General features: G+C 33.9%; 13 protein-coding genes and 1 non-coding gene across 14 annotated transcripts; 10 read left to right on the top strand and 4 right to left on the bottom strand.

Moving 5' to 3' along the window:
* Nucleotides 1–433: 433 nt before the first annotated feature.
* NAEGRDRAFT_82174 (GCN5-related N-acetyltransferase) lies at nucleotides 434–3776 on the top strand (the record flags this gene model as incomplete). The annotated part of the gene is made up of 1 exon (XM_002669275.1): nucleotides 434–3776. The coding sequence occupies one exon, from the start codon at nucleotides 434–436 to the stop codon at nucleotides 3734–3736; it is 3303 nt and encodes a 1100-aa protein (XP_002669321.1). The 3' UTR covers nucleotides 3737–3776.
* A 347-nt stretch (nucleotides 3777–4123) lies between these two features.
* On the top strand, nucleotides 4124–5533 carry NAEGRDRAFT_54280 (uncharacterized protein; the record flags this gene model as incomplete). Its single annotated transcript, XM_002669276.1, has 1 exon — nucleotides 4124–5533. One exon carries the CDS (start codon nucleotides 4124–4126, stop codon nucleotides 5531–5533), a length of 1410 nt encoding a protein of 469 aa, XP_002669322.1.
* Nucleotides 5534–6468: 935 nt separating this feature from the next.
* Nucleotides 6469–7422, bottom strand: NAEGRDRAFT_75722 (uncharacterized protein; the record flags this gene model as incomplete). Its single annotated transcript, XM_002669312.1, has 1 exon — nucleotides 6469–7422. The coding sequence occupies one exon, from the start codon at nucleotides 7420–7422 to the stop codon at nucleotides 6469–6471; it is 954 nt and encodes a 317-aa protein (XP_002669358.1).
* A 113-nt stretch (nucleotides 7423–7535) lies between these two features.
* On the top strand, nucleotides 7536–9632 carry NAEGRDRAFT_75723 (uncharacterized protein; the record flags this gene model as incomplete). The annotated part of the gene is made up of 1 exon (XM_002669277.1): nucleotides 7536–9632. One exon carries the CDS (start codon nucleotides 7536–7538, stop codon nucleotides 9630–9632), a length of 2097 nt encoding a protein of 698 aa, XP_002669323.1.
* Nucleotides 9633–10394: 762 nt separating this feature from the next.
* Nucleotides 10395–11201, top strand: NAEGRDRAFT_82175 (uncharacterized protein). Its single transcript, XM_002669278.1, has 2 exons — nucleotides 10395–10936; nucleotides 10989–11201. Exons 1-2 carry the CDS (start codon nucleotides 10449–10451, stop codon nucleotides 11170–11172), a joined length of 672 nt encoding a protein of 223 aa, XP_002669324.1. The 5' UTR covers nucleotides 10395–10448; the 3' UTR covers nucleotides 11173–11201.
* Nucleotides 11202–11221: 20 nt separating this feature from the next.
* NAEGRDRAFT_75725 (uncharacterized protein) lies at nucleotides 11222–14199 on the top strand (the record flags this gene model as incomplete). The annotated part of the gene is made up of 4 exons (XM_002669279.1): nucleotides 11222–11678; nucleotides 11733–12198; nucleotides 12304–13640; nucleotides 13685–14199. The coding sequence occupies 4 exons, from the start codon at nucleotides 11222–11224 to the stop codon at nucleotides 14197–14199; spliced, it is 2775 nt and encodes a 924-aa protein (XP_002669325.1).
* Nucleotides 14200–14400: 201 nt separating this feature from the next.
* NAEGRDRAFT_75726 (uncharacterized protein) lies at nucleotides 14401–15153 on the top strand (the record flags this gene model as incomplete). Its single annotated transcript, XM_002669280.1, has 2 exons — nucleotides 14401–14548; nucleotides 14579–15153. The coding sequence occupies 2 exons, from the start codon at nucleotides 14401–14403 to the stop codon at nucleotides 15151–15153; spliced, it is 723 nt and encodes a 240-aa protein (XP_002669326.1).
* Nucleotides 15154–15674: 521 nt separating this feature from the next.
* Nucleotides 15675–16818, bottom strand: NAEGRDRAFT_82176 (uncharacterized protein). Its single transcript, XM_002669313.1, has 2 exons — nucleotides 16662–16818; nucleotides 15675–16446 (listed from the first exon to the last, which is right to left on the bottom strand). Exons 1-2 carry the CDS (start codon nucleotides 16810–16812, stop codon nucleotides 15701–15703), a joined length of 897 nt encoding a protein of 298 aa, XP_002669359.1. The 5' UTR covers nucleotides 16813–16818; the 3' UTR covers nucleotides 15675–15700.
* A 260-nt stretch (nucleotides 16819–17078) lies between these two features.
* Nucleotides 17079–18248, bottom strand: NAEGRDRAFT_82177 (DnaJ heat shock family protein; the record flags this gene model as incomplete). Its single annotated transcript, XM_002669314.1, has 1 exon — nucleotides 17079–18248. The coding sequence occupies one exon, from the start codon at nucleotides 18246–18248 to the stop codon at nucleotides 17112–17114; it is 1137 nt and encodes a 378-aa protein (XP_002669360.1). The 3' UTR covers nucleotides 17079–17111.
* Nucleotides 18249–18471: 223 nt separating this feature from the next.
* On the top strand, nucleotides 18472–19960 carry NAEGRDRAFT_75729 (uncharacterized protein; the record flags this gene model as incomplete). Its single annotated transcript, XM_002669281.1, has 4 exons — nucleotides 18472–18536; nucleotides 18704–18823; nucleotides 18871–19030; nucleotides 19217–19960. The coding sequence occupies 4 exons, from the start codon at nucleotides 18472–18474 to the stop codon at nucleotides 19958–19960; spliced, it is 1089 nt and encodes a 362-aa protein (XP_002669327.1).
* A 1100-nt stretch (nucleotides 19961–21060) lies between these two features.
* NAEGRDRAFT_t808 lies at nucleotides 21061–21133 on the top strand. Its single transcript has one exon. It is a non-coding gene; the product is annotated as a tRNA-Ile (tRNA).
* A 603-nt stretch (nucleotides 21134–21736) lies between these two features.
* Nucleotides 21737–22326, top strand: NAEGRDRAFT_82178 (vacuolar protein sorting 55 superfamily protein; the record flags this gene model as incomplete). The annotated part of the gene is made up of 1 exon (XM_002669282.1): nucleotides 21737–22326. One exon carries the CDS (start codon nucleotides 21737–21739, stop codon nucleotides 22178–22180), a length of 444 nt encoding a protein of 147 aa, XP_002669328.1. The 3' UTR covers nucleotides 22181–22326.
* A 59-nt stretch (nucleotides 22327–22385) lies between these two features.
* On the top strand, nucleotides 22386–22772 carry NAEGRDRAFT_75731 (uncharacterized protein; the record flags this gene model as incomplete). The annotated part of the gene is made up of 1 exon (XM_002669283.1): nucleotides 22386–22772. One exon carries the CDS (start codon nucleotides 22386–22388, stop codon nucleotides 22770–22772), a length of 387 nt encoding a protein of 128 aa, XP_002669329.1.
* Nucleotides 22773–23086: 314 nt separating this feature from the next.
* On the bottom strand, nucleotides 23087–24358 carry NAEGRDRAFT_75732 (uncharacterized protein; the record flags this gene model as incomplete). Its single annotated transcript, XM_002669315.1, has 1 exon — nucleotides 23087–24358. The coding sequence occupies one exon, from the start codon at nucleotides 24356–24358 to the stop codon at nucleotides 23087–23089; it is 1272 nt and encodes a 423-aa protein (XP_002669361.1).
* Nucleotides 24359–26414: the final 2056 nt, after the last annotated feature.

Here is a 26414-nt window from a genome sequence, read left to right on the forward strand (position 1 = left end):
ATAGATTGTTATTACTTGAAGGAATGTAATAGTAATATTGCTATCATCAATTCCATTATTATAATAAAAATTAAAACAAAATCTTCCTCTCCATATCATCCACTAATGCCATCAAAATTCCTTCCTCCCACCACACATGTATCTTTCTCCAATGAATCCAGCAACAAACAAGAAAACTAGCTTGGCAAGCAAATGCCTTCCAAAAAACACCTTCTTTTGTACCTAGTCGCATTTCGGGATTTTTCTTCTTCAATGTCCTTCATTGTCCTGCAAGCTCCTCCTCCACAACAAAAAAATATTTCGCTTTGTTGTCTCTTGTACAGTACTCACACACACTTGTTTTTAGCCTTTCTCATCATCAACTCATTGGCTTGTATCGAGAACAATTTTAGGCTTTTTCATTGAATAATAATAGTAATAATAATATTGGAAAATGAGAACAACACTGAATAAGAATGCTATCAAACACTCTTCGGCAACACTTGGTGTCTTGATGAAGAAATCATCATCATCTTGTGGAGTGTTTGTAAAGAAGAATGATTTGAATTTTGGAAATAATAATTTAATTGATAGTAATATATCAAGAGGGTTAAATAGTAATGTTGCTAGTTTGTACAATGCACAGACAAAGAGAAGAAACATTTCGGAAGAATTGCAAAAACCTAACACTGTAAATTTGGAACAAGTTCATGATGTCATCAAGAGAAATTTGAATACCAATGAATTGGATTGTATTTTTAAGCCAAAGAGCATTTGTGTTATTGATGATTTCAATCCTGATGTTCATGCTAGTCCAGTTCCTGTACCTAACGATAGTATTAGTAGTACTTTGGCTAGAAATGTTCTCTGGAATTTAATGTCTGTGTCACAAGTCAAGGTTTATGCAGTTTCTAAACATGTGGAAAGAGTTGGCAATGAACCAAAAACAAAGAGAAGACCACATTTATTGGGTGTACCAATGTATCCATCTCTGAGTGAATTGTCAGCATCTAAATCTACAGAACAAAAGAAATTAGAAATTGATTTGGCTGTCATTTGTTGCCATCAAGTCGAAACCATGTTCTATGCTTTGGAGGAGTGTATCAAGAATGGTGTTAAAGGATGTGTCATTATTGGAAGTGTTTACAGCAAATTTTATGAAAAATTCAGTGAAAATGAAACAAAGAATATTGAAAAATTCAAGGAAATTGTCAAGGGATCTGACATTAGAGTTATTGGTCCTGGTATGGGTCTTATAACACCTCTTGTAACTCAATCAGGTCAATATCACGTTGGTGAAATTTACAATAACTTTTTGAATATTACTCCAACAAATAGAAGTTCTGAACTGACTCGTGGTAAAATTGGTGTTGTTTCACAATCTGGTGCTTTGGCAACAACCATTCTCGATTGGAGTTTGAAGCAAGGAGTAGGATTGAGTGGTTTTGCCTGTGTTGGTGCTAATCAAACTGATGTTAACTTTGCAGATATGGTTGAACATTTTGGTAATGATCCAAATACTCATGCCATCTTGTTGTACATTGAAGATTTGGGAAATAATGAACATATTAAGAGATTTGCCAGTGCTGCCAGAAGTGTAGCTTTAAAGAAGCCAATTATTGCCATGAAGATGAACACTAACAATAGAGACGAAGACAATTACCTTAATGCCCTCTTTGAAAGAGTTGGTATTTTAAGAGTTAATTCTATTGAAGAAATGTTTTACATGTCACAGCTTATTGGAAAACAAGCCATTACAAAGGGAAACACCATTACTGTTATTTCTAACTCTGGTGGTGCTGCAACACTTGCTGTTGACGCCATCTACCAATCTAACATTACCGAATTGGGAGCTATTTCTAACAAGAGTGCAAAACTTTTGCAAGAGAGTGGAATTGATGTAGAAGAGGCTTTACTTTCTGGAAAGAAGGCTATTCCTGTAAATATCAGAAACACAGCCACTCCTGAACAATATGTTGCTGCTTTGGATATTGTATATAACGATCCAAAGACTGACAGCGTTCTTGTCATGTTAACTCCTCAAACAAGAACAGAACCAACAAGAACTGCTCAATTCTTACAAAGATATATTGTTGAAAAGACAAAGGAAGGAAAATTATCCAAGCCAATTATGTGCTGTTTTATGGGTGGTAGAGATGTTGAAGCAGGTAGAAGTATCTTGTTGAGTGCTAACATTCCAGCTTTTGCCTTCCCAGAAATTGCTACCAAAGTATTCCAATACAATTACAGATACTCTAAGAATTTGGAAAATTTATATGAAGATCCAAGTCTTCTCGACAATGATGATGCCAGCCAAAATGAATCATCAAAACAAAAGGCTAGAGAATACATCAAGTCCTTACTTGAAAAGAATCCAAACAAGGAAGCTCTCAATGAATATGAGAGTCAACATCTTCTTTCACTCTATGGTATTGGCGTTCCTCAGACAAGAATTGCTAACTCTGCTGAAGAAGCTGTGGAAGCTGCCAAACATATTGGATATCCAGTTGTGCTCAAATTGCACAATAGTGATACCACCATTTCCAAGTTAGATTTGGGTGGTGTTCTTTTGAATTTGATGGATGAAAAGCAAGTTAAACAAGGTTTCAATTCTATCAAGCAATCAGTTGAAAAGAGTAATGTCAAATTTACTGGAGTTACTGTTCAATCAGATTGTAAGAAGATTGCTACTGGTAAGAGAGATTCCATTTCATTCGAATTGTATCTAGGATCTGAAGTTGATGAAAAGTTTGGACCAGTTATTTCATTTGGTACAGGTGGCTCTTTGCATCAAATTTACAAGGATAAGAGTTATGGCATTCCTCCACTTACTGCTCCTTTGGCCTATCAACTTTTGAGAAAGACAAAGATTTCTGATGCCCTCGTTGAAAGATTCAGAAATAAGCCAGCCATTGATATTGAAGGTTTAAAGTCTTTGCTCGTTCGTTTCAGCAGAATGGTTCTTGATAATAGCGATTTGATTAAGGAATTTGAAATTAATCCTCTTCAAGCTCTTGCTACTGACAATGAAAAGTCCTTCACTGCTCTCGACTGCAGACTCACTCTCCACAAACCAAAGGCCAAGAAGGCTCAAAATGTCATTCGTTCCTACGAAAGAAAGTATGTCACCAACGTTAGTGATGATATCCTTGTTAGACCATCCAAGTTTTCTGATTTTAGAAAGCTTCTCTCATTCTTTACCAATCTCTCACCAAAGACTTTGGAATCTAGTATTAGAGAGTCAGCTCTTCGTTCACAATGCTCCATTGCTTTCCTCAGTTTGAAGAATCAATACAATAAGGCCAAGAATCAAGATGCTCCACAACCATTGGATCCATATGCATTGAGTCTTAACACAGATGGAGACTCTAAGGAGATTTACCAAGAATTGGTTCAGTACGTTTCCAGTGACTTTGACAGAGAAGTTGTATTGTTCGCTATCGATAAGAAGAGCAAGTCCATTATCGGCATGGGTGTCTACACAATTATGCAACAATCCATTGTTAGTTCAAAGAAGAGAAAGGCCGAACTCCAACTCCTTGTTGGTGAACAAGCTCAAGGAAAGGGTATTGGTAAATACCTCTTGGAACAATTAATTCACATTGCCAAACAAGAAGGAAACATTTCACAACTCATTGCCTACACTCACCACTCCAACATTGGTGTTCAAAAGTTGTGTACTCGCGCTGGATTTGTTGAGCAAGACAATTCAGAACTTTTTGAACAAGGTGTTCTAGTTTCAACCTTGGATTTGTAAAATAATAAAACCTCACTCTCGATAATTCAATGAGTGTTTCAATATTTTGAAATTTGTTACTACCTGCTGCGCTCAATACAAGTTCGAGCTGCCCCTTCCAAATTGCATAACAATATTCGCCATATTTACTAACACACTCTCAATGCCAAACAAGTTCTCCTCAACAATTACCACTACATTACCTAAATAGGTCCAAATTTTGAGAAAAGGCTCCTCAACAACATTTATTTCACACCAAACAAAAGAACACAACAAATTGATAGGTTCACCACCTACCGCACCATAACACAGAAATTTTGAAAGAGTGGAAAACCTAATACTTATCCCGATTTTAATAATATTCAATTAATTAATTAAATACTAGTGTTAATAAATCAAGGAAGAAGGATGACTTATCACGAAAAGAAAGAAAGCAAAGGAATTAAATATTCCTTAATAAGCACCATCATGGTAATCATATTCATCATCATGATGGCAATGAACACTTTTGCTTACGGAAAAAAGGAAATATCAACCTCTTCAACACCAAATACTAATATTTACTATTCATTATTGAATGAAAATGGTTCGATATCGACTAATGGAACCATAACTCCAAATCCTAGTACAGCAATGGATTGGTTCTGGGTTATTGTCAAGTCAATTTACTTTAATGCAATCATGAGTGGATTATTTGCAGGTGCTGTTACAATTTTTGTAACTGTAATTATTGAAAGATTTGGACCTCAAATTGGAGGAGTTATTGCAACCTTGGTAAGTTTTATATGTGAAATGGTTCCAAAACTAATATATACGAAACAGCCAAGTGCTATCGTTCCAGCTCTAATTGGATTTGCATTCGATGCCAATAGAAATTATGAAACAGATGAGGAAAATAGAAGACACGTCCTAATTCAACAATTCTTCTCTGTTCCAATTGCTGTTTTCTGCAATATCACCATGATGGTTGTGTGGAAATATGGTCCAACTTTGTTGAATTGGATTATTTCCAAAATTCACAACAAGAAACAACATGTCAATAATAAGGAAACTTTTAATTCTAGTGGACCAGCAGTATCCCTGGAAGATCACTTTAAGGAACATCATGATGATCATTTGGAATTGAAAGAAGTTGATTTGAATCATGATAAAGAAAATCTGGTTGACCAAAAAGTGGAAGAAACAAAACCAAACAAGCACGAACTCTTGAAAAAGATTGGAAAGATGCTTATTGTTTGTTTCCTTTCCTTAATTGCTTGGTTTGTTGTAGCTGCAGTTTTTGTAGTTGTTACAAAAATTGTAAAATTATCGGATGACATTTTGATGGGTGTCAGTATGGGTTTCTATGGGTTGACCATAATTTCCAGTTTGATTTTCAATTGGAAACAGCCAACTACCAAACCAGGACCAGCCAAGAAAGTTGCTTGGTGGTTACTTTTGAGTAGAGGCATTTTGGCATGTGTCATTATCTGCATTTCAGTTTTGATGGGTGGCTTGAAATTGACATTTATTTCTGGCATGTTCTCAGTTTTTCCAGTAATCTCACTTTCTTCCTTAATTTCCTTATGGTTATCTCAAGGAGAAATCCCAACCTCCAATGCATCTTCAACAATGATGGTTGGCAGTAATAGTTTACCAATTTTTGCTGCTGTCATGTGTGTTTGTTTGTGGTATATGAATATTGCGTTGGCTTTCTTGGTTGGATATGTTGCTTCTGCGTTGGTTGCTGTGTTGTGTTATGCTTATTTGTGGTGGAGAAAGAAAGTTGCTCTCTCTTCTATGGTTGATGAAACGAAACTTGACGAAAGTAAACATTAATGTTGATTTATGAAATATTGAATAAATACTTGTATTTGAAATTTCCAAATTGTAAACATTTACAAAGATGACAGCCATTTACAGTTGACTAAACAAGTTCAGTAGTGAGGACTTTTTTAGAGAGAATCTGTCCATCACCCACAGGTATTCGAAATTATTTTTACAATTTAAAATTAAGTGTTGGTGATTTAACGGTTAGAATTTTTCAAACCTCACTACAATTTGTTATTCGAAAGTAGTCGAAGACCGAAATGGAGAGTAAGTTTTCTTTCTGGGGATTCTTTCTCAACGTTACCCTGAAATCTAATTTTGAAAATTGTTGAAGTTTCGTCGTCTATGAGTTGTATTGAAATAGCCATGCCGGTTGTAGATAAGTTTCGAATAGAAAAAAACAAAACAACTCTAAAACTAACACACAAGAAGATTCTTCTTAGGATTCTCTCTTACTGCGCATAAACATTACCTGTGAATTTTAAACTGAAATCACACACTACGTTATTGATTAACGAAACTAAACGAAACTCTAAAATGGTCACATCAGCTGCATTCAAATATACAAATTCATTTGCTAAGGCTTCTTTCAACAAGCTCTCCAAGTCCGCATTCAAGAATTCATCAGCATCTGCCTCAAGTCACAATTTTAAATCCCAACTTTCGAATTCAAATTTTACTAGCACTACCAGTTCACAACAACGAATCGAATCCAATTTTGATCTTTTCATTAGAGAAATGAATAGAAAATAAATATTTTTTGAAAATATCCTAAAATAGAAATTGATTTTTCAAAAATAGACGTCTATTGCTTGCTTTATTTGATAAATGAATCAGTAGGTGGCTCTTTCAATCATTTCTTATTGCAGTTCTATCATTAGAATGGAACATCAATATCATGGTAGTTTTGTTATGAATCGAATGAAATATTTAATGGATGAAAGCTATCTCAAAATTGTGAGCATATTTCCAAATCCAACGTACATTAATCCTGACTTGTCATCTATACACAATCCAGAACATGATCCATCATGCTTTCCCAGAAATTCTCCAGTATTCTTAACTGCATAGACTCCTTGAAATCCAGAGAAATAGAGGTTACCTGAAACCTTGTCCATAAAAAGTCCATCTGTTGTCCCCAAACTAATTTCATGTTGTTTTCCAATCCAATCTCCATTCACGTACTCGTATCTGTTAAGGCTACCAGCCAAGAAATAAATTGCATTCTTATTCGTACGATCCACTTCAATGCATCCACTAACGAAATTATCATTTTCCAGAGGAATTCCAGTATCTGCTACCATTCCAAATGCAGAGTCTATAAAATGAATATGGGTTTGGGAAAGAACTATAACTAAACGCCTTCCATCTAAATTCATCCAATTTACCGTATCACAAATAAATCCTCCATGATCTGGAATAGAATAATTCCACAATGGTTTACACTCTTCCTTCTCATGAATAAACCTCTTCAAATCATACTTGCTCACCACTCCCATCCTATTCGTCAATAATGCATCATTTCCCAAACCATCATAATCCTCTTCAATCGTAAAATACAAACAATCAGTCTTGATCCTCGTTCTGATCTGATGTGTCGAATAATCAATCACTAAAAAAGCCGAATCAGTCAAGGCTAAAATACACGAACAAGTACTCGATATTCTGACATCATATATTTCTTTATCGGGAGAACAATCAATCTCTCCCTCCCATTCAAACTTGTTGGAAAAGGCTAGCCTATTCTTTGATCGTAATTTTTGTTTCAACATTCCAAAATTACAAGTTAAGGAATTGTTGTCGGTGTCTTGATCATCAAAATGGTGCTGATGTACTGTATTGAATTTGATACGGAAATCAAAGAGTGTGAGGGTTACTGCCGATTCATCTTGAGCCATTTTTTTTAAATAATTTTTTAAAGTTTTTATTTAATCATGAATTGTAAACTGGTATTTAAATATTGAACCCACTTTACAAAAACTGAAACTTTTTCAGAATTGAACAAGAAAAAATGCAACAACTCGATGATATCGAACCTGGTCCTGTCCACAACGTGTCCGACTTGATCCAATTCATCTCCAACTGTGATCAAATCATTCACCACCACCCGAAGCCACTTTATCACTCCTACCAACATTTCGATGGTGATGATGAAGAATTTAGGTGTGATTTTTTATTGATTGGTTCCCGTGCATTGAATGATCATTGGAAAAAGGCAAATAATTTATCATCATCATCGGAAGAAGAAGAACCATCAAGATGGTCATGGACACAGAAGGTTATGAAGAAATGGTCCGATGAGAGATTTAATAGAAAATCCGCCGATTGGGATTTAATTTGTCTGAACAGGGATGCACTTGTGAATTTGTTAAAATCGAAGGAATTTAAAGAAATTTCTCTAAATTATGCCCATCATGTCCATTTGAAAAAGAAGAATATTTCAAATAGATATGAAAGCTCTGATTTTTATGATTGGGTTCTTGGTGGTGGACAGGCAAGGAGATGGATTGAATTTTCTATTCGATTGGAACAATTTGATGGTGAAATTATTGAAATTGAGTATTGTACAGATAGATATCACTTGTTGAAATATTTGGAAATGAGGGAAGTGTCTCGATTGGATATTCTTCCTTCATCACTGATTGACTCTTTTTCATGTGAAATAGCTCCATTACAATTATTGGAAATTATCAAGAAATCACATTTACAATTCAATATTGATGACGATAATTGGACGAAACACATTCTCGATATAGAGTTAATTCATCTCATTCTACCAACATCAGAGCAATATCATGAAAAATCACTTCGCAATTCAATTTATGATTTGGCAGGGCTGGTGCATTATGATCGTCTCACGAAACGAATTGTGAAATATTTGCACGATGAGGGAGATTCTGATTTTGCTTCCAATTTCAATATGTTCATGTTTTCCAGTACTAAGGATGATATCTATGATGTGGTTAGTCCACTCAATGAGGAAATGTTGTATAGTGCATTTGGAGTTTCGTCCATCTCAATGAAACCCTATCATATACAGAATAATTTGAACTCTTTAAGGTTTATTTCACAACAAGTTGCGGCCAATTTACTTTCATCAGTTGTGCATGCAATAGATTCGAATGAATTGGAGAAATTAGTTTTCAAATCAATGAAGAATGCTATAGAACAAAATATTGATACTTTTCTGTTTGGGATCATGAGGGATAATTTTATGAAATTGTCTGAAATGGTTTTTGACATGCTGAATCAACCACTAATTTTCAAGAAATTATTCGAAACAAAAGCTGAAATGAACCAATTCAGATTTAAGAATGCTCCAATTGACTTTGAAAATGTGAAGGAAATTTCAAATAAGGAAGGTGCCACTCTCTCACATCATTATCTTCCAATTGAAATTGTCATGACAATTGCATCATATATACCAAAGGCAATTGATTTAACAAATTTAATGAGATTAGACAAGAGTTGGAATAATGTATTTGAATCTAATGACGTTTGGAAGTATCTTTGCTATTGTAGATATCCAAAACCAGCTCACTACTCTCTAGAAAATGATTCTTTCCAAGTAGATGATTGGAAATATTATGTTCTTTCCAGATCCATGTTTGAAAGAGTTCAGTTTCCAACTATTAAGGGATTGGACTGTCTTTTGAATGCTTTCAGAGTAAAGTTTATTGACAAATCAACAATATTCAAGCAATTTGTCAATGATTTCTTTACTAACACTTACATAGCCACCAAGACATTGAATGATGACAAGATGAATGAATATAACACCATGAAGGCCACCTTAATAACATACTGGCCTTGTCAGTCTCCTCTCAAATATGATATAGAAATAGTTTTGGATTTAGCTGAATACAGAAGTGGGGATAGTAAAGGTGGAAGTAGAAGTACAGTGAGTGGAAAGTTGCACAACTCTGAACACTTTTCAAATCCTTTAAGACTTGTCAAATTCAATAAGGCACAAAATTTCATTGGAAAGTACTATCTCCAAAACATGAACCCCGATCAATATGCATCTCTTTTTACTACCTTATTGGTTCTTGGATTGGGAGATAATGAATTCATTAGAACAGTGTTCGGCTATGGGTGGTCCAAATAATTGGTGTTTAATCATTGTTCGAATGCTTTCTGCTCTACTTTTGGAATTGGTTTGGTAGGATCTGTGGTGATGGTGGTCTGGCAACAGATGCCAAACTCTATCAACCAACTGGAATTGCTTTCAATTCAGATGGTGAGCTATTCATTTCTGATAACAATTCCACAAAATTCTGGTCTTTAACAATGTTCCTGTTCAACTCTATCAACCAACTGGAATTGCTTTCAATTCAACCAAATTATTCAATCCTTCAATTGTAAGGGAATTATCAATAGCAATGTTGGTGTTTGTTCTGGAAGAGGTCAATGCTCAGCACCTGACACTTGTAAATGTTCTGGAAATGCCTATGGACCTAATTGTGAGCTTGTTCCTGCCACTTCAACATTCAATGCAGTTCCAACACCTTCTCATTCTGCCAGATTGAATCAAGGAATGTCAATTAGAGGAGATTCACTCTTGTGTTTGCTTACTTGTTATCTCGCATTAATTTGTGAATTGCAAATAAACTACTGAGCTAAATTTGAACGAAAGTTATTCAGTTAGAAATTCATCTTACTTGATGCTTGTCATCACTTCATTGCTACTTGTTCTGGCCTTTAACAACTATGTTACACCAGAACTTTTTTACAAGTTTTCATTGTAAACAATTTCAAATAATATTATTAGCAACGCTTCAAGTTCAGAAATGATTCAAAGAACTTCAACTCCTAAAAATAAGTTTAAAAAAACCAAAAATTTCAAAATCAAAAAAAATCATCACATCACGTGAAAATTAAATTCAAATAATAATAACAATTAATAACCAGTACAATAATACAAATGGCCAAAGGAGGAAAAACAGCAGCTAGTGTAAAGAAGGGATCATCATCTGGAGGTTCTCTAGAATACAATCCGAAGAAAAATCTTGTAGAAATAATTCCTGGAGTTGTTGGGCCGGTTTTACTGCCCACTTTACCAACACCAGGAACACCATTGAATACAAACTATGCAGGACCAACAGATTATTCAAATTGGCTGATACCACATCATATTTGTGTCGGAGGATATCCAAGATCAAAGGAAGTTGATAGTATTGTATCGAGTGGAGTGACAACTTTTGTTAATTTAGTGGAGGAAGATGAACAATTGAGATGTGGACCATTCTATTTTGCAAATGCATTGAAAAAGACAACAAGATCTAAATTGAATTATGTTACATTTCCAATAAGAGATAAGAATATTGCTGAAGATGACAAAGTGACGGAATTAGTGACATTGTTAGCTCAATTGGTGAATAGAGGTGAAGTTTTATACGTTCACTGTGTTGGGTAAGTACTATACTATATGTTTCGAATATATATTGAACTCAATATTTAACAGAGGACATGGAAGAACAGGAACAGTCGCAGCCATTCTCCTTGGTCAACTCTTCAATATTTCAGCCTATGACAGTTTAAAGTGGGTTCAACTTTTCCATGACGAACGAAAAGTAACAAATGGAAGAAAGAGTCCAGAGTCAACCGTTCAAAGAGATCAAGTTTTCAGACTTTTATCAAAGAAATAAAAAAACAAGGCTTTGAGAATTTAAGCGCCAAAAAAAACCTTAAAAAAAAATGTCAAACAATCATCCACTCAACTTGTTCTCGGCTGATTTGTATTCATCTGATGAGGATGAAGATTTGATTCAGAATGGTGGCGATCAGCATGGTAGTATGATGATGAGGATGGAAAATGGTGGTGCTTTGGATAGATCCTTTGGGAGAGGAGGAGGACAACCTCAACAATCAACATCACATTTGAATCAATTGAATGATTCTTCTTTCGTTTCGGTAGCCTCTACTGGTGGAGCTTCTTCTTCTCTCAGTGTTGGTACTCCTGCAAGGAACACTGTTCGTAGTACTGATGCTAATAATGATGAAGATGAAGAAGCCTTAGAGAATGAGACTCCAGTGATACTCTCGTTGTGTTATCAGAGAGGAAGACTTGGCGTTGCTGCTTTTGATATGAATTCAGGTGAATTATTGTGTGGAGAAACCAATGAGAATACTCTCTTTGAAGCAACAGAATTCGGTATGTTTCTTATTGTTCAAATATTATTGAATTGGTCGAATTGATGATGAACAGTCAAATTTGAAGTAAAGCCTAATTTAATTCTTGTTCCTTCCCGACTGGAACAATCCTTCATGAAACATGTTAAAAAGCCAATCGAAGGAGCAAAAGAGCAACAAATTGAAGTCAAGCTACTCAAGTCTTCTGATTTTAGTGCTGAGAATGCCACCAAGAAGATTCAATTATTAGAGAATGTATTACTCGGTAATCAAAATGATAGAATGATGACAGATGAGGAACCCTCCACTCCCATTCTTAACAATGGACCAGCATTTCTTAAACAAGCAAATAGATTAAGGCAAGTCAGTGAGAAGAATGATAACATGTTTGATTTTTCCTCACTCTACGTTGAGGAGAATACACAGACAGTGAGAGCTTTGGGAGGATTATTGTGTCATATTCAAACCAATAGACTCTCTTTTGGTGAGCTTGATGATATTGAAGTCTTAAAGAACATCAAGAATATCAAAAATTTCAAGTTGTAAGTTGGTCAATTCACAGATATTACAAACTCATATGAAGTGAAGGATTTGTACAATTAGATTTGAATACGTTGAAGGCTCTGTCAATATTTAGTTGTAAGTAGATTTTCAAATCAAAATTCTCATGCTCATGTTGTCACAGTGGAATCACATCCTTCAAGTTCTCTCGGTAAGCCAAAGGAAGGATTGTCATTATTTGGTATTATGAATAAGACAAAATCATCTGTTGGTAAAGATCTTCTTCGTCAATGGTTTTTGAAACCAGTAATGGACTTGGATATTATCAAGAAGCGTCATGATGCCATAGATTATTTTAGCAGATTCTCAGATGATATTATTGACGAAATAAGGGAAAATCTCAAATTTGTTAAAAACACCAAACGTATCATCAACAGAATGAGAGAAGCAAAAGCAACAGTGAATGATTGGAGTAATCTCTACAAGACCTTGTACTGTTACAAGAATATTACTGAAATTCTGTCAGAAATGGATGATAATCCTTCCGTAGAAGTAGCCCAAGACTTGCTTAACCACGACAATGAGTCTATCATGAAAGTATTACAAGCAATATCAAAAATTGTCGATCTCAAAGAGTCAAGAAGTCAAAACAGATTGGTCATAATGACAGGAGTCAACTCTGAACTTGATAATAGAAGACAAACATATGAATCGTTAGATACATTCCTTGATCTGGTTGCTCAACAAGAATCCAACTCATTTCCTGAGGATTTCCCCTTCTCATTCAAGGCAGTGTACTACCCTCAACTTGGATTCCTTCTTGTGGTTGATAAGAATGAAACCTCTGAGAATTATTCAGAGTATGCTCAGTATGGGCTACGTTTTCATTTTTCCTCAGATCGTTCCTTGTACTTTAAAAACGACACAACTGATGAGCTGGACACAGAGGTTGGAGATATACACCACTTGATTATTGAACAAGAAACCTCCATTTCAGTTAAATTGGAAAAATATGTGCTTCAATACCATGACCAAATTAACAAATCCAATGATCTTTGTGCCAAACTTGATTGTATCATTTCTATGGCTAATTGTGCCAGTGAGTTCAACCTATCAAGACCAGTAATGACCAACGAGAGTAAGCTCAATATTAGGGAAGGTAAGAATATTCTCCAAGAGTTAACAGTAGATACTTTCATTCCCAACGACACAAATATATCTGAATGTATTCAAATTATTACTGGTCCAAATAATTCTGGTAAATCTTGTTATTTGAAACAAGTAGGTTTAATTGTATTCATGGCTCATATTGGATCATTTGTGTCAGCATCTCCAGAATCAGTAATAGGAGTTGTAGATAGAATAATGACAAGAATTCAATCACAAGATAGTATCAGTGTTAGTCAATCCACTTTTGCCATTGATGTACTCCAAATGAAGGCCATGGTTGACTTTGCTTCTTCAAGATCTCTTCTCCTCATTGGTAAGTTTTTCAAACGCACTTAATTCCAATAATATTATCAAAAGATGAATTTGGAAAAGGTACTTTGGCACTGGATGGAATAGCTCTCTTATCAGCAATCCTCAAACATTTCCAAGAAAGAGAACATGTACCGAGAGTGATTGTCACTACTCACTATGTTGAAGTGCTTCAACACAAAATCATTGATGTAAACTCAACATCTATTCAATTCATGACCATGGATGTATTGATTGATTCAGTCAATGAATTGCCAAATGATATGGAAGATGAACACTTTGTGGTTCCAAGTGCTGAGGATTTAGTGTTTTTGTACAAATTGACACGTGGTAAAATAATCCCAAGTTACGGCATAACTGTTGCCTCACTCGCTGGTCTTCCAAACCAAATTATTGAGAGAGCAAAATTTGTTGCCGAAAGGTTATCCAAATCAAAACCTATTGAAGCTGTAAAAGACAATGAGAAGGGAAAACTGTTCTATGAATTGTATGACCGTTTCAGAAAGTGTGACGGTTCTGAAGAGAGTATCAAGCAACTCTTCAACTTTGTCAAGTCAATTTGAGCATAATATTTTTTCATTCTATTAAGCAGCTTTTTTGGTGACTGAAAAATATTGAATACATCTTTCAATGATATAACTCTCCACTTTCTCTAGAGTCATATTTGCCAAATGTGCACCTTTCAATCTGTAATTGTTCATTTCTTTGAGATTGCTTAATAAGGGTTATAATTTTGGAAAAGTTCATCGACACAATAAAAAAAAATGACTGGCAATCAAGGTCCACCATTCGACAGATCCCAAGATCCTCAGAATGGACTCATCTACCCAACATTCTTTTGGTGCCACTATTGTCAAGAAAATCCAAGTGGAAGTGGCTGGCGTTATTCCTACGAAATGACCAACTTTGTTTGTATTCCCTTAATATTTAATTATTAACAAGTTCATGATGATTCATTTACAACAATACTTATTACTGATGTGGTGAATGTACAGAGACCACGTATTACTTGCAAAGGGGATTTGATTGGCTTGGAACAAACCTACAATGTTGATTTATCATTTGCATCACACGGTACTGATGTTTCTGATATTTCAGAGTGTTGCAATGTCTGGTTTGGTTATCCACATAATTCACTATTCGAACATGCAGTAGATGGTAACTTGACTGCCTTAAAGAAATGTTTAGAAAATACTAATAACAGTCATGATATCAATGAAAAACTCCAATTCGGTGATGAATGGACTCCTTTACATGGTGCAGTCGTTTACAATCAATTGGAAATTGTTGAACATTTGTTAAAACATGGTGCTGATTATACAATTACCGATAAAAGAGGAAGATCGTGTCTCACCTTGGCTAGGATTTTGAATTTTACACAATGTGTTACCATGTTGAAGAAATATGTTAGTTCTGATTATTTACAAAATCAATATCAAAATGAATTAGCAGAAAATGAACGTCAACTTGCTCAAACAAGATCAGAACTTATTACAAGTTATGGAATGAATGCATAAATTTATTATTTGATAGTAATTCAATTATTAAATTCAATTATTCAAAATTCAATTTGCACTAATTCAAATTTAAAAAAATGCAAGTAAAGGTTGAATTTAGGTAAGAGGATAATTTCATAGTACTGATATCATCAAATCTTCGGAATAGTGGTGGATGCGAATTACTTTTCGATAATCAAACTTCAATGAATTTGGAAGTTGAAGAAGGATTGACAATGCAACAATTAATTCTCTTGTTGAAAGAAAAGCACTTGAAAGAAAAACCAGAACTTTTCATCAATAACGAAAATACATCAGTGTAAGGATCATCACAGTGATTAGATATATTATAATATTATTTTTTTAATTATTACATCAACAATATTCATAACGATCAACATCTTCATCATACCAATAATCATCATTATCAAATAATTTAAATAATTTAGGAGACCTGGTATTTTAGTAATTATTAATGATACTGATTGGGAATTATTGGACGAATTAAGTTACAAGATTCAAGCCAAAGATAACATTGTTTTCATTTCAACTCTTCACGGAGGATAATTTATTGCATATACCAACCATGTGAAACAATCATTGATTGACCAGTTAAAGCATTAGTTGGATGTGAAGCAAAGAATAAAGTAGCTTGAGCAACATCATCAATTGTAGTAAATTCACCATCAACAGTGTCTTTTAACATGATATTCTTAACAACTTCTTGTTCACTAATGCCCAATTCCTTAGCTTGTTCTGGAATTTGCTTTTCAACAAGAGGAGTCAAAACGAAACCTGGACAAATAACGTTGGCACTAACACCCTTCTTAGCACCTTCCTTAGCAACAGCACGACACAAACCCAAAACACCATGTTTAGCAGAAACGTATGGAGCCTTCAATGGAGAAGCAAGCTTTGAGTGAACTGAACCAATATAGATAATCTTACCATACTTTTGTTCGTACATTTGCTTCAAAGCTTCACGAGTACACAAGAAAGCAGCATCCAAATGAACAGAAACAATCTTTCTCCAATTATCAAAACTCAATTTGTCAACTGGGTCAATATGTTGAACACCAGCATTACAAATTACAACGTCGATTGGCTTACCGAAATGCTTCTTAATAGCTTCATAGGTTTCAGTAACAACTTGTTCCTTGGTAACATCCATACCAACAGCCAAGTGTTGTGTAGCATTGTCAAGACCAGCAACAGTTGCTTGAGCAGCAGCCAAGTTCAAATCTCCAACAACGACTTTACCTCCTTCTTTAGCAAATAATTGAGCAATACCCTTTCCGATACCACTTCCAGCACCTATTATTATTAATTGATGATGAATATTAATTATAATTATTAGTATGAGTATTATTATTAATAGTAATATTTTAATATAATCAACAAGTAGCAACGTGATTAATAGATGAGGAAAATAATAGATGAATATTATAATAGATGAAAAAACATATAATTGTACGACAGATACAAACGATCAAAGTTTTAAAACAATCCAATCCTTTAAAAAAACTTACCAGTAACGAGACAAACCTTTCCTTCCAACTTTCCAGCCATTGGATTTTGGGAAGTAGAGAAGAGTCTTTGGGAGGCAGCCAAATTAAATTGTGGAGCAGTGGAGGATCTGAAGGCGAGTCTTTGAGATTGAGCAAGGGCGCGTTTGAACATTTTTTCTGTTTTGAAAAAAAAGCGAAAATAAAACGCGAAAGTGTCAAAAAGGTGAATTGAGGTTGGTGGTTGAATTATTCATGTGTGTTTAAGCTGTTAGCTTGCAGTGAATTGGAATTCTAATTTGGAAATGTGGATTTTCTTGTGAGGTGGAGCTCGGTTATTATTCAAATGTTATTAAAGAATAGTAGTATGGAAGTTGTGTGACAGTGTTCACGTAATATTTTTACAATCATGTTCAATACTGTTACAGTAATGGAGTAATAATAATTGAAAATATTTTTTATAGTTTAGTAAGGTTACAAAATTTTCTTAAGCTCATCTTGTTGTGCAGTAGTGAGACTAGTTGGGAAAATGACATTGAATTCAATGTGAAGATCACCCCTTTGAGCTGGGTTTTCCTTTCTTGGCATACCTTCACCCTTTACAACTCTAATACTGTTTGGTTTGATGACGTTATCAATCTTAATTTGTAAATTTCTGTCATCCAAATGTTTGATAATTTTGGTGAGTCCAGTCAAACTTTCCTTCAAAGAAATATCCATCTTCATCTTTAAATCGTCACCAACTCTAGTAAATGTAGAGTGTTCCTTAGTCTTGACAATAAAGATCAAATCACCACTACGATGAGATCTGGTAGCATCACCTTCACCATAGAAAATGATTTCTTCACCATCTCTCATACCTCTATCAATTTGTATCGTTAATGCAGTAGCCTTTTGAACAACATCGAAACGATTCTTACATTCTTCACAATTATTTTCAGTCATTCTCTTCATAACACCATTGATAACCATCATTCTGATAACCTTATTTCTACATTCACATTTCTTTGGTTGAGAATTTCCTTCATGAGCAGTTCTAACTCTCTTAAAGTTCATAAGTCTACCATTGTAGAGATTTTCCAAAGTAACTTCGAGTGGGATTCTCAAATCTTGACCCTTGAATTCATCTTCTTCTTCTTGTCCATCATTACCTCCACCAAAATTGAAATGGAAACCACCACCTCCACCAAAGAATTCAGAGAAAATATCCATTCCTCCCATTCCACCACCAGGATGACCTCCTCTTTCTTGTTGTTTTAATCCTTCTTCTCCATATCTATCATAAACTTGTCTCTTTTTTTCATCGGATAAGACTTCATAGGCATGTGAAATTTGGGCATACTTTTTTTGAGCATCAGCCTTATCATCACCCTTGTATCTATCAGGGTGATATTTCATTGTCAACTTTTTAAATGCTCGTTTAATTTGGTCTTGAGCAGCATTCTTTGGAACGTGTAAAGTTTCATAAAGATCAGCAGCTAAACAACTACCAATAAACAAAATACAACAACACAATACAAGAAGGAGAGAAAATCTAATAGATGATGATCTTCGGGAAGTAGTCATTGTTTGATGATGAAAATTTCCGCCACCTGTTGAGAAGGAATTCATTTTTTTTCTCTTTGCTTTTTTGCAAAGAGTTTTCATTCCGAACACGTGTCCTTTTCATTGATTTTTGTTACCTTGATGATGGTGGAAATATGGATATATGTTTAATAGATTACGATTGTTAATAATTGTTTTTAGTATCTTGAAGAAGATGGTAAGGATTTGTTTCTTTGGAAGAAAGATGTTCGTCAGCATTTGATAGTGATGAAGAGTTGGAAAGAAGAAAATGAGTCAACAGCAACAACAGGACTTGGTGGAGGAATTTAAAAAGATTGCCGATCGTTTGAAAAAGTAAGTGATTTGTTGGAGTGGTGTGATTTTGGAACAAGGTGATTTATAATTATCTATTATAATTTGGAATTTATATCGGATGGAAATTATCAAACATAATTAATATTAAATCGTTAATTAATAATATAAAATTATCTGCCACATGTGATCAATTAATTAAATAATAGAAAGATGTTTAGGAAAATACCCTACGATCAAATCTCTGAACAATATGCAAACTTTTCCCTTCATCTTCAAAGAACTGGACAAAAACATTATACAGCAGTTTCAATGTTGTGTGCTGCCAAGTAAGTTTTCTAGCCTAATAACTCTTGGAAAATAACATCTATACTAGTGCTGAGAAGTTGAACAAGACACCACTCAATGCAGCCTTCTTTTACGTCTACTCGGGAAGAATCTTCTCGGATCAGGCTTGTAGTGAAAACTTAATTCAATACTTTACAGCAGAGGAATTCATATCCGAAGCAATTGATGCTTTTAGAGAAGCTATAGAGGTTTGTTTCACAATGAGCTTGAATTAATTTATATTAATAATTATTAAATTTATATTATTACATGATGATAATATTAAAATTTATTGAATGAATTAATCCTATCAATTAATTGTATCGGACTGGCTTTAATATTAAATTGACCATAATTTTGGATTGAATATTTACAATGATCATTCATGATAATAGATATACGATTCCAATGGAGTTTATTCAATGTGTGCTTCATTATGTTTTGAAGTGGCTCATGTTCTTAAAGTTTTAGGAAAATATAGTGAGAGTTCACACTTTTATTCGAAATGTTACTTTTACACTGTAAAACAGGGAAAACTAGGAGAAGAACACTACGATTCTTCAGATGTAGATTATTTATCAAATTTATCATTGAGTAGAGATACTTCTCATTCGATGGAATTGAATGCACTTCAAAATGCTATTGATTGTCTATTGGAAATTAAGGATTTTGAAATGGCTGTTTTGAGAATTAAGATTTATATTGGTATTTTGGAGGAGAGAATTGATGCCTTTTCAAATCCATACACTTCAGATCATTCTACAAAAGTTCCAGAGTGGAGGCCAATATTTAAAATCTACATTAGACAATGGATGGATACACAAATAACGTTACTTCTAGTTTTATTATTACAAAAGAGAAAGGAAGAAGCAACTGAAGTATTCGAGACACTGACAAATAACGGAGATGGAGATAATTGGATTTCGAGTGAATTTCCATTTTTCAATGAAAATGTATTACCAATTTTAGAGGCCCTTAAGGAAAATTGTCTGTGTGACAATATTGATGGAATTGAACAAGTCATTTCACAAGAATTACAATTCTGTGTTACTGAGCAACAACAAACTCTGCTCAATATTTTGAAACACACCTATGAAAATCCACTTTTCATGGACATTTTGGAAAAGAAAGGTGAATAAACTATTTACAATTACATGGACTCATAATAGGAGGCAATAATAGTTACGAGAGCCTTATTATGCTCCTCTTTTGGGAAAATTCTCGATTCGAATCCTTCTATTGCCTTCCTTGAAATTATATGTTCTACTGTACAACCATTATCATTCAGCACTTGAAATACTTCACTAATAGTATTTGGTGCAGATAATTGATTTGAAGTTTTGGAATTCAAACCTTCACAATTTACAAAGCTCACTAATTTGAACTTGTCAAATCCAACACTGACTGATGCAAATTTTTTCTTTCTCGTTAATAAAAATTGGATAGCTTCTGACATTTCCATGAATGAAAAGTAAGAAGCTTCAATACTCAATCTTTGTAATAAATTTAAATCATTGGTTGGTAGACATTGTTTCATTTCATTCTTATCCAACATTCGCATACAATCCAAAACATATTTAAATAATTCGGGATTTCTATCAATGAAAATATTATTCTTCTTTCTCTGTTGATTTATAATAAGTGGTTCATTAAAAATCATAGATGGATTCGAATAGAAAGCATCCGAAATTGTAGCTCCATTAATACTTCCAATCGGAGAAGTGACCCCACTCAATGGAGAAACAGATAACGATCCACCTCCACTAAAAACATTTAATAAATTATTCGATTGTTGTTGCTGATGATGAAAATGCAGCTGCTGCTGTTGCGAATATTGATGCTGCTGAGATTCGTGGAACCGAAAGTGAGCTGAAAAGTAACATTCATATCGACTCAGGGTTTCACGAAGGGCCTGAAACACTGTTCCTCCTACATTGATGGTAATAATGTCGTCATCTTGTTGATCAGCCACATCGAATTGGTTAACAAAGAGATTGGGAGATGTGACTGACATGTTTTAATAATATTGAATTTTTTTAAGTTGCAGCTACTGTAGGAACAAAGATGGTTTGACAGATTGATGATGACACTCCGAATGAGACATGCAATTATCCTTATGAACTCACCAGTTGTGAACGAATGACTTGGTTGGGAACGTGACAGAACTTTGCCTTATTTAAAAGAAAAAGCATCAATTCTATTGTACAAAAGAGTAAAGTTGATAACATCAACATGAACTGCTGGCGTAGCTCAGTCGGTAGAGCGTTGGTCTAATAAGCCATTGGTCGCCGGTTCGATCCCGTCCGTCAGCATAAGTTTTATTTATAATAAAAAGCAAAGATTTTTATTTATGCTCTTTGTCTAAACAACATATTTACAGTTGATTCTTGTTGAATATTATAATCCATCAATGTTCTCTTATCTTCCATTTCCTTTCCTGAGAATAACAAACGTTGCTCCGTTGTTGGGACACCTCCCTCATTAGCAATTTTTTCTTTCAATTTCTCAATAGTATCGTTGGTCTCAACATCAACACTAAATTCCTGTCCATAGAGTGGTTTAATCTTTAATTGCATTCTTTTTTTGTTTTGATTTCAAACTGTTTTCAAACAATTTAGAGAGTTAAATAGTTTTTCAAGTAATTGATATTTTTAAACTGTCGTGTGAAAAGGGTTACATGAATTTTTGTAAAGGTATTGAAAATGAATGAATGATTATAATTTTTACTATTACCAAAGTTCAACTGCATATACTTATAGAATCCAAAGAATATTTTATCTTTCCTTAGGTCACAACACTATCAAAAACCTTATTTCTATGTAACATTTCCAAGTGGTTTCCACTTAGTCTTCCTTCCAATTCCCTTCCAATCACAAGTAAAAAATATTAAATTTTAATTAATAAATAAAAAAAAAATGGTCAGCTTCAGGATTGTATTTGGGCTTCTTGTTGCCGTTGCTGCAGGTGTATCGATCGGAGTCATGTTGGCAATTATTGGATGTGCTGTTACATGGGGAGGAGTTGAACATCCAGAAAATTGGTTTGCACTAATCACGGTGCTTTGTTATATAATTGCACCTTTCCCAGATATTATTGCAAGAGCCTTCTCATCAAGATTTGAAAAGGAAGATCCTGAAGATGCCACAGTGTGGGAACATTTCGGAGCCTTCTTGACATCATTTATTGCTACTATCGGATTAGGATTATTATTTGTTTTGGCCCATACTGGAATTATTCAATGGGAAACATTTGCTTTTGAAATTTCAGGAGGAATTGTCATTGTAGCAACACTCTTTATCAGTTTCCTTGTTTTTACAATTGCCAAACGTAGAGAAGATGCCGAAAATTATACCTATTAACCTTAACGTCGATTCATTTGCTTTTTGTATTTGTATATTGTTGTAATCATGATATTATTATTATTGGATTAATATTATTGTAGAATTGATAATTCAATGATATTATATATTGAGAAATTAATGAAAAACAAAATTTTAATTTATTATGAACGTGTTCAAAGTTCTTTTTAGTAAATCCCAAAATACAAATGAACTTGGAAAAAAAATGGGACAAAGTCAAAACCAATCTTTGTCTTCCTTAGACAACAAGAGCAAGAACATCAATACACTTCCACAGCCGCAACATGATGAGGGAAGTAGTATTGTTGATTTGAGTAGTGTAGCACAACTTCCGGATGAAGTTTTGGAGCAAGTGCTATTCTTTCTGGACCATAAATCATTGATGCGATTGAGGGTATCATGTAAATCATTTTCTGAAAAGATTGTCTATAGGAAAATTATCGATACAAACAAGATATTGAAGCCAACACATGATAATCAGGATGATTTGTACCATTATGAGTCTTTACAGATATCTGATATGGCTAATGTGATTGGATTTCATGTTAGTGTTTTGTCTCATGATCAGGGATGGGCATCTGTAAGTATTTGAATATATTGTCGTAATATTAAGCACAAAAAAGGTTGGAGGATCTTATACTTGGGGAGAAATGTCATTCTTGGAGAAATCAACTAAGAAGGAGCTCACTCCAAGGATTAGAATTTTCACTGGAAAGGCAGCAACCAAGCAGTTTGAAAAGTATCAAAAATTTGTACATAAAGGAGAAATTGAGGGGTTTGAAAAGCTTGGTCCAAATCCATGTATTGGCATTTGGGCTCGTTCCTGTTATGCATGTTGGGAGTGTTATATGGGTGGTGCTCATGTTGGAGTAATTTATCTCAAATAACCAATTTATATCTGAATATCTAGTTATCATACAATGAATATGATAAGCATTTGAATGAAATATCATAATAAACAGAAGATTGTAAACTCTCACACAATCTTATTCTGAAAAGTTGTAAACCTTGTTTTGAGAATAATAGTATTGGATTGTGGGTCTTTCTATATACAAACATGTTTTCTGACCCTTCCACACTGAAATACTTATTCTCTGTCTCGATGATATTCAAATTTTTCATCTTGATATTGTGTCTTTTTAGTTTCATTCTCTGAATATTATCAACATGCACATTTCCAAAGACTATATGAAATGAGGGTGTTGAAATAACTCCATACAACCCAAAAGCATTCACTGATACAATATTTGGTAAAGAAATATCTATTTGATAATAAGTGTCATTATATCTTGTAAATACCTGAATATCGCCTCTTGCCCAAACTGTTCCATTCTCCAAAAGAGCAATGCTGAAAAAGTAACTTCCCACAAGTTGCTTAATTGGGCTAATCTTTTCAAATGGTGTAGAAATATATTCCAATGATGAATTATCCTCCAATAATTTTAAATATCTATTCTCAGAATCAATGATGACATGGTTGTATGGGGAGAATAATTTAGCAATTTTAACAAAAGTTGGTATTTTGAAAGTTTGTGCTTGAGGTCTTGAGTACAAGTACAATGTAGAGGGTTCGTCCTCTTTCACAAAACAGATTTCATCACTATACATGGTTGCTGAAATCATTTCAATCTGACGACTCATCAACTCCAGCTTTTCCCAGCAATAAGGTACTCTAAATGATTTATGAAAACCGTACAAACTCCCATCACTCATTTCAAATATTGTGTCCTTAGCACTGCCACACAATATTCTATTAAATTCGACTCCATTTCTCTCTTTTCCATTAAATAATTCCTCAAATGAAACCAACACCCACTTTAAGGTACACAACATGTAGAAATAATCCCTTATTCCATCAATAAAGAATAATCGATATCGACTCGTAGCATGAATCAAACTCACAGTCCATGGTGCTTTCGGATCTTGCTTGCTCCTTTCTAACTGTTCACACTTTAGCAGTTTATCATTTGATAGCACCACTCGTTGACATTTAGTATCGGAATCATCATCATCATTTTCATAATAAATATCATCAAAGTCTTCTTCATCATCATCATCAGAATCCGCAATGTTGAGATCAGCTAAATCTCCATAATACCAAAATCCATATTTTTCCTCTTCATCAGTGACGTATTCTTGGTAATCATCATTAAATTCTTCATCAACTTGTGGAGTCATTTTTTTTAAATAAATATTTAAATTTTCATTGTAAAATTTATTGTAATGTTGTTAGAATTAATGATTGATCAAGGTTTTCTCTGATTTAGTCGCTGTGTTTCAATTGTTTATTCAACTTTTGAACACAATTCATCAAGGACAATAATAAATCGTTCATTTCTTCTAAAGTTTCCTTCAACCCATTCTTATTCGAAACTACTTGTTTCTTACTGATTGTTGCATTATTCCTTATTGAATTCTTCTTCTCTTCCATACTAATTGATTGAACATATTTTCGAGCCTCCCTCTCCAACTCTCCACTCTCAATTCGTTTCTCCAATTCTGAAGTAAATTGCGAAAGGCTCATCTTTCTCTTCTTATTCATTTGTTCAATTAATTGTAGTGGAGGTGTTGAATTCATTTGTGTCTTCTTCTTCATCTTCTTATTCACCACCCGATCATGATCATCGAGGCTTTTTTCTTCATGATCATCATCTTGTTCATCATCATTTTCTGATGAATCTTCATCTCCGAGAATAATTTCTTCTTCATCATCATCGTCATCGTCATCATCTTGGAAGGAAATTCTTTTTCGCTTGGAATCTGAAAAGCCTTTGAGAATTTTTTTTTGATTTTTTTTTAAATATTAAGGAACATTGTAAGCTTTACCTTTTTGCATTTTTTTTTGTAGTTGTGTTGGCGATTGAACATATCGGGCGCTATTCTAAACTACAGACGAATCCGATAGAGCAAATTTCATGCTAGCCATTGTAACTTTACAAAAAAAATGTCTCTTCTCCAACTTGACAATGAAACTCTGCTGATCGTCTTTTCCTTTCTCACATTGAATCAGGCAAGGAATATTTTCCAACTCAATCACGCCATCAATAAAATCACAGAACAATCTCTCAATTTTTGGACTCGATTAACACTAAATTACGATCAACAAGCCAGCAGACAATGTCAAATTAGTTCAATTTCGAATATAGATAATGTTTCGTCTATTAGGGATTGTAAAGTGACAATTAAACGAATTAAAAGATTGAAAAAATCACACTGTGCAGCAACATTATCAAGAAGGAACAAATTTAAACGAACACTTCAGAGTCTTATTCAGGATAGAAATGATTGTGCATTTATTATTCAAACAACGAGAGAAGTGTTTCGAATAGGAACATTGAAGGAGGATATTCAAATATCCAATGATAGAATTGCAGCAGTTTCACTTTCCATTAGTAGGGAACAAGAGAAAATTAATAGTATAAATTCGGATTATTAGAATTATTGAAGAATTTCATTACTGTTCGAAGAAAGACTATGCGAAATGATTCGACTACTTTCAGCCGAATCCTATTCGAATCTCTGGTTCTTTAAACATGTTTAAATAGCAAAAAAAAATGGAGAGTCAAAACCCTTCTTCCACATCTTCATCCACTTCTTCATCCTATCGAATAATCAAGGAATTAGGTAAAGGAGCCTCGGGACTTGTTGTTTTAGCTTTAAACCCAACAACGGAAGAACAAGTTGCCATCAAGCAAATTCTCTGTAAAGATGAGTATGATTTTAATATTGCCATGAAAGTATGTTTTCCATCATTTATACGATATCAATATCACAATATTAACTTTCGAATATAATAATTTAAATTTAAATTCCCATTAAAAAATTATAAATCAATTGTTTGGAACTTGAAATAGGAAGCTTGGCCATTGAGAAAGTTAGATCATGAAAGTTTGTGTTCCATCAAGGATATTTACTTTGAAAAGATTGATTTCCATGGGATGGAATGTTACAATGTTAATTTAGTGATGGAATATTACAAAAATGGAGATTTTAGTGTTTTCCTAAAGAGGAGATGTACGAAAGAGAAACAATTGCTGAGTACGAGTGAGATTTTGGAATTTATGAGGCAGATTGCTGAGGGAATTGATTATTTGCATGAGAGAAATTTAATGCATAGGTAAGGAAATTAGAATAGTATTTTTGATTATATTCGAAATTTAGAGATTTGAAACCTCAAAATATTTTTGTAACAGATGAAAATTCATTGAAAATTGGAGATTTTGGACTCATGAAG

Source organism: Naegleria gruberi, assembly GCF_000004985.1.
Source record: "Naegleria gruberi genomic scaffold NAEGRscaffold_84, whole genome shotgun sequence".
In the NCBI taxonomy this organism is placed as follows: domain Eukaryota; phylum Heterolobosea; class Eutetramitea; order Acrasida; family Naegleriidae; genus Naegleria; species Naegleria gruberi.

Bases quoted from the DNA above. Each gene is read 5' to 3' on its own strand.
- NAEGRDRAFT_82176 (XM_002669313.1), bottom strand. From the start codon at position 16,812: ATGTTCAAACGCGCCCTTGCTCAATCTCAAAGACTCGCCTTCAGATCC. The intron at 16,447-16,661 runs GTAAGTTTTTTT...TAATAATAATAG, and splicing joins AAAGGTTTGTCTCGTTACTG to GTGCTGGAAGTGGTATCGGA.
- NAEGRDRAFT_82175 (XM_002669278.1), top strand. From the start codon at position 10,449: ATGGCCAAAGGAGGAAAAACAGCAGCTAGTGTAAAGAAGGGATCATCA. The intron at 10,937-10,988 runs GTAAGTACTATA...AATATTTAACAG, and splicing joins TTATACGTTCACTGTGTTGG to AGGACATGGAAGAACAGGAA.